The sequence below is a fragment of the Neolamprologus brichardi genome, chromosome 3 (genome assembly GCF_056152115.1).
Source record: "Neolamprologus brichardi isolate AB-2024 chromosome 3, ASM5615211v1, whole genome shotgun sequence".
In the NCBI taxonomy this organism is placed as follows: domain Eukaryota; kingdom Metazoa; phylum Chordata; class Actinopteri; order Cichliformes; family Cichlidae; genus Neolamprologus; species Neolamprologus brichardi.
Window position 1 is genome coordinate 39,117,416 of NC_142106.1, and position 14,413 is coordinate 39,131,828.

Here is a 14,413-nt window from a genome sequence, read left to right on the forward strand (position 1 = left end):
GCAAATGGAGACAAATGAAGAGGAATGCCATCCGGGCGATCCGGAGGGTGTAGCGGTGATGAGGCGGTGACGCTCGATAGGAGAACCAGAACCACAACTACTGAGTCAGGTTGCCTTAACAGCCCTGTATTTCATTTGAGCAAAACCTCAATTGGATTCTCCATCCATACCAGATTTGGATGGGGAATAGAAAAAGGTCAAAAACTAAATACATTAATTTCAATTTTGACTAGATCCCCTGTACACATCAAGGTTTAATCACTCTTTCAGTCGCGATGGCGATATTATAGTGACAAGCTCATCATTGCCTAATTAGCTCTAGTAATTAATCAGCAGTTCCAGGGCTGGTGAAGGACAGAGGTATTCTCTGCTAACACACCAACAGCGCTGTTTAAATGACTGCACCTGCTTTCAAATGTGTGTTTGACTGGCTTTTATGGGGCCAAAACGATCCACCGGGGACATGGGGATAGCTTTGAAATGTTAATAATTATGTGCTACTTATTTTCCAGCCTTAGCCTCGACAATAGCAAGGTCAAAGAATACTTTCACTATAAGAATACTTCCACGACAGCGAAGACGCTCTCCCTCTTCTGCTTTACATAACACTAGGCCAGATTGTCGAGCACTTTAACGGGCTCTGACAGACACTCACTCATTTTCAGTCAGGCAGAGGAGGATCTGGGTGGACTGAGCTGGTGCTTAGCTACTGTAGGACACCAACTGTAAGTTCTCAAGCCAAGCACTGTTTGTACTGCTCTAATGAGCCAAAGAATCTGTGCTGCTCTGGTGCTGGACAGCAAAACAGCAACAGAAACCAGAAACCAGAAGTAGGCAGGGACTGAGTAACGGAGAGACAGCAGGACGTACCTGCCAGGAAGCTGATACGCATAGATGTATCACCGTTAAACATCTTCCGTCTGCCCTCGCCAAAAGGGAGTGAACCTTAAGAAAGGGGTCATGGTGAAAGGTTACGCTTCGAGTTTGACAGAAACCTGTTACTGGATGAACCTGATGCGTCTTCTCTTCTTCCAGTTATGTAAGAAGCTTGGCAGAGATGATTCGATTGGATTCTACAATTGTCCAAATCTGTTGTTCGCTGTGTTAAACATCTCGCAACCATTGGTTTCCATCTGCATATTTGTAAAAATCCAGGAGCAAAAGGTGCACTGAAAGTTGCAAGTGCTTTGAGGGATTTGCCCAAGAATTTTACACACTAGATGGACAGTTCAAAAGAATCATCAGAACCGAACTTTCAACACAGATCGTTTGAGGATTATTTATATATATATATATATATATATATATATATATATATATATATATATATATATATATTATATTTTGTGTGAGTAAAACGGAAGTTCATGATCTCATCTTGCATGACATCTATGTTCGTGATTCAAACCAGATGCTTGTCAGGTGAATCAAGCAGATGCTACGATAATGCAGTGGGTGTGAAAGAGACATTATATAACATGGTTTTCCATCTGTTATTGTTCCGCCTGTCCCAGCCCCAAAGAAATGTTCAACAGATACATGCACGGCTTTAATGCTGGGCACTAAAAAAGTGCTTTGTCTGGACTTTTCCTCGCTCAGAAAAGGCCTTTAGCGAGTGAGGCATCATCCTTCTATGAGAGACAAAAAATCTCTTTTTTTATATTTGATATTTCACATTTGTATATTTTTTGGTAGTTTTATAACAATTCTAGTAATTTGTGGAACATGCAGGCTTAAAACTTCCAGAAATATTTGGGTTTCTCTATCAGAAATGATCTCTATACACCCTCTTATAGTGAATGTCTTCATGTACAAGAAGTAAAACAGTCTGGCGTCTCCAGAGCAGGCACTGTTGCACAGATGTGATGCCAAACCAACCTGCCTGTGGGTATCAAATATTCAGTGTTTGGTCAGGGATTATGCACTTTGAACGTGCTGTCCTCATGGGACAGGTGGAACATGACCTGCCACTATCTGTCAGGAAACCAAAGAGAGGGAAACAAAGAAGGGCCTTCGCATCACTGGGCATGCCCCCACACACGTGCTCACAACTGCATACTGACAGGTAGATTAATGTCGACAGCATTGTCGTATGGCCATGGATTAGATGAGTAACTAAACATCTTGCAAAGGCCGCATCGACGGAGTTTTCTCTGAAGCAGAACACTTTCCAAACACAAACAGAACAAATCTTTTATTTTGATGCCTTTGTCACCAATTAACACTTTTTTAACTTGTAGTTACTATATAGGTAAAAAGGCTACAGAGGGGTTTTGGATTTTAGCATTTTTTACTTAAAAGTTCTTCAAATTATTCCACACAGCAGACGAGAAAGCTCATTTCTAAGTTGATTTCCCAAAAAGGCGACACAAGTTCCCCACAAGATTGTCTCAAAGGACACGTTTCAAGCCCTGATGTTCCACACAGATACTGCAAGAACCATTTAAGGTGTTTGGTTGGGACTACTACTTTGGAGATGAGCCAGACATGATAATCTGAGAAGCAGAGGCAACATCTCCAAACTAAACAGTGCATGTTTTCAGGGGCAAGCATGTGGGCGCCTCTGTGCGTGACTGGTTACACTGCAGTCGTGAGGCTCATTTAAATAACTCTCTGATTCACGCCAAACGTTTATGTCTGCGCGAGGATAAAAATGTTCTTATATTCCGCCCATAAATACTCCCACAATGAACCATAAATCATTAGTGCAGTCTGGGCAAACATAGAGGTTAGTGTAATAAACTCCTGGATCAACAGTGGGAACGAAACCACGTGCGGCTGATGACTTTGCACACTACATAACCAAAAGGTGTCTCATGTGCCATCTTTGAACCTGATGCCCCTGACGTCGCAGTCACGCTGAAACTGAAGAAGTTTTACACAAATAAAATAATGTGAGAACAAATTAAGTCTTAATTTGACAGCATTAGAAGATTTTGTTGAAACCCCGCCGTGCGCTGCTCTTTCAAATCATGAAGAGGCTAGTCCAATTAAGCACTGCTTCCACAACCGATGGGGCAGAGTGAGCATCATAAGCCTGCCCCTCTTTTCTGGGCTCTGACAGCCCAGGAAAGTAGTGATAATCAAACGCAAAATTTCATATTTGGCTTGGCCTGAATCTTACAAAAATAAGAGGATAGAAGTGAAGAGTCTTGTCACAGGCACAAGCAAAAAATGAATTATTTTAGATCACAACTATAAAACATAGTACTGCACTGGCGGTGTCAAGTCAAACCTTCTTTATGCATACAGGTCATTTAAAACGGCAAAAGATGATCTCTAAAATCTTTGTACCCATGTTTGGTATTCACAACAGGTCACAACATCCAAACTGTAAAATCATCAGAAAGTTTATAAACACTTCAACTTCAGCCAATAAAATATCCGTCTCTGCTAAGCACACTGACAAGCCAAATTAACCTAATTAAAATGATGCGAGCTGCTTAATGGCTCATCAACGCAGTAGCAGTGCAGAGAAAGCAAGTTTTATCGCACAAAAGGTTGAGAGGAGAGGTTGGGAGGGCATGTGCTGTGATGTCAAACGATATGCTTGGAATCGGTTACGAGCATGTGAGCTTGTCCTGATGAGAAGAAAAGGATGATGCATCACAGATGCTGGGACGCCTGACAGCCAGACACTGAGGGAAGAAGCGAACCGTGACGATGCAGTGAAAGATTCCAAAAAAGTATCTGCTCCGAAGCAAATGGCAGATTTACTGTGTTCTGCAAAGCAATCCAGCTAAATACAAGCGGGAAAATATATGCTTTAAAATGTCCCAGTGCACACTACTGACTCTAAAATGAATAGACATTGAAAATGTGCTACATAAAGGTAATCAGTATAAATAAACCTGTGACACATACTGATGGTGGACTTGTAGCTCTCCCTGCTCATCTGTCACAGTGGCTGAAATGGAAATGTTGAAGGAGATGAAGATTTCCCCTGGTGTGAGCAGCCAACAACTTTCTGCCTCTCACACTATTGAGCATGTGCTGACACTGCTGTTTGGATTTATAACCTCAGAAAAGCTGTGCATCTGTGATTTGTTTCCCCTCTACAGTTGGAAAATTCAACGGCTGCTGCGCTGCAGTGGTGGTGGCACAAATACGAATGGTGGGCCTATATGTACAGTATGTTTTATACTGTATGCTCTGTTTTTCTTTAATAAACTATGCCCTGCGCTCACTGCAGATATCAAAGGAACTCTCTTTGGAGTGGAACTTCACATTAATGATAATACATCTTTTTCAGAGACCTATACTAACAAAAAGGCTTTTGCAGACAGCAGATGCTCACTGCAGACATCAAACATCTGAAAAGCCCTGTCCTCTTACATCATGCGCATTACCCTCCACCTACTCTATGTATCCATGATGTCCTTGGCAACAAAATGACCAAATGAAGCGATGACTGTGAGTCTCTTCTAGGACAATGAACATCTCAATTAAGACCCCTTGGCCTGTTAACTGACTCCATCTATCATTCTCCTCCCCTGGTCATCCAAATATGGCCGAGCCAGCCTCACTCTGGTCAAGCTCCATTTATATTAATCTGCAGTGAAGTCTGTGGAAGATGAGTTGATACAATGTGTTCATAGAGAAATGGACCCAACCAACTGGAAACTGGCTAATAAATTACTGGTATTGGGTTTTGTAACCTCATACATGTAATATCTTTTTTCGAGGAATTAAGCTCCAGGTGCTGACATGCAGTAATGTCTGCATGTCAGCACCTGGATATCTATATCTGTATATCTGTACAGGTGGGAGGAGATAAACAACCAGAATTCTCTTAAGGATTTGAAATAGGGAAAATGTGGTGGCTTCGAATGAGGACTTCAAAACTGAATCAATATATGTGTGATAATTGAATGCTGTGTGTGTGTCCCCAACGTACAGGTGTAATTTAAAGCGTTTTTCAATATTTAAATATAATATCGAGATTTGACTGAGCAAAGTATCTTCCTCTGGCTCAGCACATTTACAGTAATTACCCAGGTCCAAAGGGAAAAAACGTCCAGCCATGCAGTCTACATGAGTAATAATTAACAAGTACTAACACTAACAATTAAGAACACAGTTTTACACATGAACAAACAAAGCAATGCTGCATTTTACCAGCCAAAGCTTTGGGGACATGAAGGTAAATTACTCCAGAATATACACTAATCGTGTTATTACCAAATGGGAATTGCAGTCTGACCTCAGCAACATGCTGGTGGCCATGGAAACCAACAGCATACTCCTCTGGGCTTATACTGTAGATGGATTTCTTCAACCTTTGCATCACCCACAAGCCCGTACTCATTGCTATGATTGGAAAATTGAAACCATCTACTCCTTTTATAGTTCACCCCATCGACAAGGTGACTCTTCTGTAGCTGCCTCCCTTCTTCCCGACTTGTTCCTGCTGTCTCAAAGGTCAAGGACACCGCAGAAAGTAGGCCACAGCTTCATTTCGCTCTTTAACTAAACACACACTGTAAGAACTGAAGTGGCTGCAAGAAGTAAAAATAGTCTTAAATGTTCAGAATCATGTTGTAATTCGTTAGCATGTTCAAGAAGCACCTCTCCGGGGCTTAGCACCTTGCGGTGTGATAATCAACAACCTACTCGACAGGAGCTCAGTTAATACAAACACCAGACAGGAGACACACAAGGCAAGGGTGTCAATGTATGCTACTAGTGTTGTCACATCATCTGTGCACAAACCGCACATGCCACTGTAAAGTCCAAGAATAATCAACTCTCAAATGATAGCTGTGAATAATTCAGAGCTCGTTTGATGCATAATGTGCAATATGTGCAACGATCAGTATATTCTGCTGCTGGTAACCTTTATCCTTTATTGAACCCTTCATGGAGTAATCTGCTGGTAATCCACCATAATCCATGATTTAATCTTGTTAAAGCCATTGATTTACTATCCTGCTTATTAGAAAAGCTCTTGGTCTGTGTGCACGGATCCAAAAAGAAGCCGAACTATATTAGGCTTTGCAGCACGATAAGTCCAGAACTATTGATGATTGGTGGTGTTTGTGCACACTGAATGCAACAACTTCATTTTCAAGAAAGGACTCGTAAGGATTTGGAACAAACATACTGCTACACATTATTTTTAATTGACTGACATCACATTACACAATAACCCGAAATAACAACATGTTATATGCAACGCTGCTTAAAATTGTTAAGATGCAGAAAACAGGACTGCAACGCTGAGCTGTCAGAACCAGCGAGTCAAATCCTTGAATACATAAAAAAAACTGCTGTTCCTGTATTGCATGAGATGTTTGATTACATGTCTTTCCACTATAATGACTTCACCTTTGCCTCCGGTTATATTCTGTCCTTCTGTGCACATTTTAACATGCGCGCACAGTCAAACAAATTATGATGGAGAGCAGGCGATAAATCCAAACCCCAGTCTGGAAATCCTCAAGTGGGCTTTGCTGCTGTAAATGTATACACAATGTAAATACTGCATGGTGCTGATGTTACGCAAGGTGGATGTGTCCAATTTGGACTTTGTTAAAAAAAAAAAGAAGAAAATTTTTATGAAAACGTTGAGGAGAAGTAGAACAAAACTGCTTAGATGTAAATACAAAAATCGGCGGAGGTTTAGGAGAACTGCAGCAAAGACGCCTGTCAGAGTCTTACCGGTGTTGAGCGTGCCTGTGATGAGTCTGAACAGGTACTGTGCGAACTTGAAGATCTCACGCTTGCATCTTTTCCTGCAGCTCATCTTTGCAGTGGGGTAAAGGGGGGATGCTTGGAAAGGTCAGCACAAAAGGAAGACTCTATTTTCAGGGTTAAAATCCAGGAAGGACTTTCACTTTGACAAAGTCTTGCAACAGTAAGTGTCCTTTTCTCTGCCCCACTCTTCTGGCTGTGTCAGCGTGGCCTTTGTGTCGGTGTGTGGCAGGAGTGATGATCATGAGTGAGTGGAGAGAAGTGACGGGGGACTCCACTCGCAAGTGTGTATGTGTCCCAGCTCGTCTGTTGCGCGGCTCCAGGGTAAAGCCTGTCTGATCAGCACGGACACGGGGATGGAGTGTGCTCTTTTGTCAGATCGTTAATATTTGCTTACCGACGCTTTACCTCCTGCTCTCTGGAGAGAGGTGAAGGGACTTCTTTCCAACACTCACTCCCTCCTCTCTGGACTTTTCCTCCAACTCCTCTGAGCATACACTCTGCTGCTCTTCTTCTGTGTTACTACTGTTGGAGTCACAACACAGTGGTTATCCAGTGGGTCTCTCCTTCTCTGTCTCTCTCAGACACAAACAAACACACACTCCCACACACACTCGTAGTGCGCCTACTGCTCGCTCTACTCAGCACCATCTGTGGATGTTTTACCCTCAATGACGGTTGCCATGGAGGTGTGGCCTGATTGGCCCGTGAAGAGGAGGAGGAGAAGAAGAAGAGAGAGAGAGTGGGAGAGAGATAGAAGGCACACACAAGGAGGAGGAGAGGCATAAAGGAGAATTAAGGGGAAAGTATCCACCTCGATGAATCAGCAATGACAGTACATTACAGCCCTGCTGTGTGATGTGTAACTGAACGTTTTTTAAAAAGTGACACTAATGGGCAATTTTAATGGCACACAATGGGCGCTTCAAACAGACAAGTGACTCAATAATTAAGGGTACATTTTGTAAGAAAAAGAAATGAAAAAGTCTTTTCTGCTAAATCATCAAGTTGTTCCACAGCATACCCCAACAGTATCTAAAATCCATAACCACTAATCATTTTTAAATGAAAATGAAAATTTGTTATTATAGTTAAAATAATTATTTTGTCAGTAAAAGAAGAGAAAAGCTGTCTCACAGCAGAAATACATGAGAAACTACACACCTGAAAAAATGTGTTTAAGAGTTCTTGAGTCTATTCACCAGCGGTTTTCAGGTTTTCATTATTTATTTATTATTATTATTAATTTATAAGTTTGAGCGTGGCTGACTGATTTTCTGCCGATATGATTGCTGATGTCTCTTTTTCAGCTAAAAATCCACATTTCAGTCAATTTAAAGTTATTTAAAATCCATTGCAAAATTCATTGCAGTTTAAACATTCAAAAGGTCACAACACAAACATCACGTGTAACAGGACAGGACACATGAGAATAAAAATATTTGGTCTTCTGTTTCTGCAAATGTGAACCCCTTCTCTCAGATTCACCATCTCCCTACACAAACTGTTTAATACAGTCATAACACTGAGTGTCATGGCTTAAAGGAGCACTTTGGAATTTTCCCACATTACTTGTACTGGATGAAATTACAGAAATGTAGCAGCCTCTCACACAAATGCATTGTATCAAAGTGAACGATACTTCATGAAATCATATGATTAATACTAGGTCAACAACTCGCCACCAGGGTTTAAATACCTGATACTCCCCATCATTTGGTTATAGTACTGAAGAAGCCACTGGGATGAATGGTGAAACACTCCATGACCTGGATGTCTGAGAATCTACACAAACATACTTCTTGAAATCATTGCTTTGTTGACACAAGTACTGCTGAGGATAATATAGATGATCCTAAAAGGCAAATGCTGCTTTAATCAGGTAGTGAAGCCTAGTTAGTCATTATTCATTCAGTGTATCAAAACAATATCAAAGCATTTAAATCTGAAACATTAATCTCTCCTAAAAGTATCATGTAAAGCATCATGTAATAATAATGATGGATTGGATTTATATAGCGCTTTTCAAGGCACCCAAAGCACTTTAAAATGCCACTATTCATTCACTCTCACGGCAGCGAGGCTGCCATATCACACCATCAGCCCCTCTGGCCAGTAGGGTAAAGTGTCTCGCCCAAGGATACAACAACCGAGACTGTCCGAGCCGGGGCTCAAACCGGCGACCTTCCGGTTACAGATACGCTTCCCAACCCCCTGAGCCACGTTGGCCCCTTGTAGCCAAGGAGACTCCTCACTGTCTTTTCCCACTATTTACTTTTAAGTATTATATTTTGTACATATTCATTTTGGGTTTTTGTTCTTTTTAAATGTACTTTAAGACATTGTTAGTGCAGCAAAACAAGTGCAAAGTGCAGATTTTGTTATTTTCCCTGCTGAAAACCAAGAAAAAATGTTCAACTATAAGATTTCTCCTTGCTTGAAGTTAATACTTAATAAAATCTCTTCAATACAATGTGTGAACATGAAATGTACCCCTAATTATACAACAAACCATACACAAAGTAAAAAAAACAGTCATTTACAATATAAGAGGAGGGCAGAGAAGAAAAAGCTGTGGAGCTCAGGACGGCGAGTTATCCTGCAAGAAAATGTCAAGGTCGGTATTTATGACTGACAGGCTACGCTAAGCATCTGTGATGACATTAGGATCAGTCGAGTGCATCATCTCCTCCACTAATTAGCCTACACTGTACCTCAATTGCACTCATCTATCAATGCCAAGCTCTCCCACCTCAAAAGTCTGTCATTAACTCGAACCTTTCCAGTCTTATTACAGCAGTGACTTCACTCAAGAAAACTCAGATAGCCATATTTTCTCATTATTACATGTTACATTACAGGTTTAGGTTTCAGATGAGTTAAGGCTTAAAATGAGGCTTAGTTTCTACAGGTCACTTGACAGAGAGATACTTTTATTTTGGTAAAGTCTACTCTGTGTAGAAACTCTGCAGACTCTGACCTTGGACTTTTCATCAGCCTCTAATGCCACACAGACTTTGCAGACAGAATCCACAGGCAAGAATAAAAAAAATATGTGCTTGGAGGAAAAAGAAAGATTTCAAGGACTTAGTAAGTATTTTGAAACTTCTTACTGGGTCAGATTGCCACAGAGAACTAGCACGGTGTCTGAATTAGGTGAATAATTTACAAGGTACCTGTGGGGTGTAGCAGTGGCTTTGTGACACGACATGCTTTCAGAAACAGGAGACACAGAAGATGAATAATAATGAATAAAAAACTTTCAAAGTATTTTCTTTATGTTCATCCATTACCTAAGCACTAACTACTTTATTAAATTGCTAATCGAGTCGAGTTTTCCATTTTCATTTGGCTCACATGCAGTTGACAATGACATAAAGGCACATTTACGACTAAAAGTCTTGGTTTTCTTTGAAAGTGTTCTTGAATCAACAAAAGTGAATGCCAGTCAATTCCAGCCAGTGACTGTTGACTTTGCTGCGAGTCACCAGCTAGTTATTATTAGCTTCATTAAACTGCAAAACGCTAGTGTTGCATTTCAATTTGAAAACACAATCTCTTAAATGGTGCTTATAACTTTGTGTCAAGCAAAACGACAAAAGCTGAAGCTCCTTTTTAAAGCCGCTTTAGCAGTAAAAGGACAAGATTAGATACGCAATCTTATGGTTCATGAGTGCACAGAGCCATCGTTAATAATGGCATAATGCTGTTTAAATGGTTTAATAATGGAAAAACAAACAATGTAATATTTCTTCTTTATTGTTTGTATTTTCTAACTTGTGAAAAGGCCTTGAGCATTACCACTGTAATTGTGTTACAGGTGAAAAATGCGCTTTGGTTGCTCAATTGTCATTTTCCACAAACCAGGGAAGAGCTGCAAACGTTAAACTACACTGAATATTGTAACACTACACAATGGATCGATCAGACATAATTGATTGTTTACTATTTGACTAAGACAGACATAAAACTTCTATTTGGCCTTGTAACGCAAAGCCAAAACTAAACTGCAGTCGAAATTAACACTAAAAGTTATAAATCAAGTAAACGCATGGATGTCCGCTCAAAATGAACAGTGAGATAAAAGGAAACTATTCGGCGAGCTTTATAACATTATTCAAATGTGTTTATTAATGTGAAATATTGTTTTCCATGGCCCCAAGTATAAAACACTTGAAAAAGACTGTAGTTTACTATGTAGCATTTCCAGGCATCGTCTTTAACCACCAAGAGTGTCATTATGTCCCTTAAACTTGCAAATGCACCACTTTATTGTAGACTAACAAGTATGCTAGCTGTCAGTATAACAGTTAATATATGTCTACATTTACAACATAAACTCTAGTTGGGCCTAAGTATGTCAGATTGTTGCATTTTAAGATTTCTTTTTGACACAGGCTAAGCTAACTTACAGTACTGTGCAAAGGTTTTAAGCACACCCTTCCTTTATGTTTAGCTTGAGCCAGACTTTTTGTAATTTTTTAAAAGTGGTCTTAAGGAACAATTGTCCAGGATTTCTTAATGTTTTTCGAAGTTCTTTGGACATTGACTGCTTTTCTGCTTTCAGAGGAATATATATATATATATATATATATATATATATATATATATATATATATATATACACATATATATACACACACACACACATATATATATATATATATATATATATATATATACATATACACACACATGTACACTACCGGTCAGAACACCCCAATTTTCCCAGTTACTTTTTGCAATTCAAGTCATTCAAGTCCAATGAATAGCTTGAAATGGTACAAAGGTAACTGATGAACTGCCAGAGGTAAAAAAAAAAAAGAAAAGAAAAGAAAAATAATGTACATTTCAGAATTGCATGATAGGCAGCTCACAGGACAACATCTTCAAGCACAGCTTAATAATGGTCGTAGTAAGCAAGTCTCAGTTTCAGCTATAAAGAGAAGACTTCGAGCTGTTTGACAGGATGAGTTGCAGCAAAAAACCCCGTTGCTAAGACATCAGAATAAGACAAAGAGGCTTGCCTGGACCATGAAACACCACCATCGGACTACTGAAGACTGGAAGAAGGTATTATTGATTGATGAATCAAAATTTGAAATCTTCGGTTCACTACGCAGGATCTTTGTACACCATCGGGTAGGTGAAAAGACGGTTCCACAGTGTGTGGCATCAACTGTCAAACATGGACGAGGAAGTGTGATGGTCTGGGGTGTTTTGCTGGATCCATGGTTGGTGACTTGTACAGAGTGAGAGGCACCCTGAACCAAAATGACTACCACAGCATTCTGGAGCACCACGCAATACCCTCTGGTATGTGCCTAGTTTTCAGAGGTTCATCCTACAGCAAGATAATGACCCTAAACATAAGTCCACGCTATGCCAGAACTACCTTAGCAAAAAGCACAAGATGGTAAGCTTGAACACACAGAGCAGCCAGCACGGTCTCCATCGAGCTGGTTTGGGATGAACTGGACAGAAGAGTGAAAGCAAAGCAACCTGCAAGTGCCACGCATTTATGGGAACTTCTGCAACAGATATGGAAAGACCTTTCTGAAGAATATTTGATTTCTATTGTAGGGAGAATGTCACAGGTGTGTTCAGGTGTTATATCTGCAAAGGTGGCTACTTTGATGAGTCAAACATTTAGAACTCATTTTGGTCTATAAATTGATTCCATGGTTACTTTTATTTAACTCCAATTGCTTATCTGTACTATGTTTTCATTTCGGAATGCAACAAGACATTTAGCTTCATAATTTTAAATAAAAAAAATGGAAGAATTTGGGTGTTCTAAAACTTTTGACCAGTTTTGTTTGTTTGTTTGTTTGTTTGGTAAGCCACGTAATGCTGAGCGATGAATCATTCACACATACAAAAGCCACCTAAACCAATGACAATCAGTGCTGTATCTATACATACCAGACAACTTAGCAAAGATCCAATTTTAAATTGTATCTTTAGGCACTTTGTTACGAGCAGCCTGTCATAAAAACACACAATTTGCTCCCATTTTTTCTTTAGCTGAGTCTATGAAAAATTCCAAAGATAACACAGTTTGACAGGCATAAAACAGTATTTTTGCACCAACAAGGTGATTCCCAAAGAGCTCTTGGCATAGCTCAGCATGGTGTGCAGTGTGTCCTCAAAATAAGAAATAGCAAGCGTAAGAATCAACAGCAGATGAACAGCATCTGAAAATCATGTTCTTAAGAAATAGGAAAAAATATCCGGCAAAGACCTGAGAGATGCACCTGGTCCTTCTACTGTTCACTGCAGCCTCATCAAGGATGATGTAAGAGGAAAGCTGGCTCTCAATAACCATTCTTAACGAAGGGAAACAAGAATGATTGCCTAAGAGAGCTCGAGTCGTGTTGAAGAATAAAGATCACCAAAACCATCAAAACCATTTTAAGTACCCAATCTTTACTGGTCCCACACACCTTTTAACCTTCTAATGGTTGATTTCAACCTCTGCAACTCGGATAAACAGAAACACTCCTGAACTCTCTGTAATTATAGATAGAAGCACTACATTATATGAACTACACCAGATAGCTTCAGGTCACACAAGGAACAAGCACAAACTGCACTGACACAATGTTTGTCACTCCACTATTTCTCTGGTAAACAGATGGCCTGCTGCTCATGTTGGTTATTGGTAAAGTGCTGCTGACATCACTCACACTTGATTCAAGTACACTGTGTTGCTGCCAAACACTGAGCTAAAACCTATATATTTTCCTACAAGCCTGCAAGTCCATCACAGATCACTCTCAAGGCCTCTCCAACACTCTTATAGAATTTGAAGTGTGGAACAAATCACTACAATACAAGTCCACGCATAGGCAGGAAAACTCTCACCAGGAGTAATGTTTAATTTAATGAGCTGGTCAGGACACGGGGCGATGGAATGAATACAACAGAAAATACTGAAATCTTACAAGATATTTGGGTGAGTCTAAACAAAGAGAACAAAGAGCAGATTTATACTATTCAGAAGGCTTGTTTGAAGGCAACTCCAACTACAGCATTTATTCAGTAATTGCAATATCTTATGTTAATTAAGAATCATGAGATCTAATGAATATCACACAGCGAACTAAATACTTAATTAAAACCACCCTAATCTTAAATTATATTACCATAGCTACAGCCTTTAGGGTCCTATTAAAATACTATCTTCTACAACTTAGCATGATCACATTCGTTCCCATAGCACTGTGCTATATCTGCATTGTTTAAGTAATTGTAGCCTTAATGCAGGATGATTTGACGTCATTCTTCTCTGAAGCACCCTCGAGCCTACAAGAAGAGTTCACTTGATCTCTTTTCTGCAGAGAGTTTCCCCTGATATGAGACAGAACTACCAACTCCCTACAGATTTCAATTTCCAATTTCAGTCTGACATCAGGTGTGCTTTTCTACCAACACTAGGACACTGTTTAAACAAGAAATATCAGGATGTCCTATTGCAGCGAGACCATTATGTTCAGATTGCGACGTATTTGTATCCAATTGTATGCATACTGTAGGCAGCTGAAATGTGACCTTGATTTTTGCAGCTACTTTACTCTCTACTCTGCTGTCTAATTTCTGTGGCAACTGCAGATATAGTTTCCCCTGTCCACTGAAGACTATCGTATCCACCTGCATCTAATGAGAACAGCTTGAAATAACAGTCAGTCCCACTCACAGTGATGATTGGCTAATTGTT

General features: G+C 39.9%; 1 protein-coding gene across 5 annotated transcripts in view; it reads right to left on the reverse strand.

Annotated features, from left to right (window-relative positions):
- kcnip4a (potassium voltage-gated channel interacting protein 4a) overlaps positions 1–14,413 on the reverse strand; it is a 150,404-nt gene that overhangs the window by 95,658 nt on the left and 40,333 nt on the right. Inside the window, exon 1 of one of the 5 annotated variants that reach the window (XM_006804133.3) lies at positions 6,661–7,322. The exons of the other annotated variants lie outside the window; for them this stretch is intronic. Within the exon in view, the coding sequence (XP_006804196.1) occupies positions 6,661–6,745 (85 nt within the window). The 5' untranslated portion in view covers positions 6,746–7,322. Of the gene's footprint in view, positions 1–6,660; positions 7,323–14,413 lie in introns of those variants that run through there. 5 annotated transcript variants of the gene reach the window in all.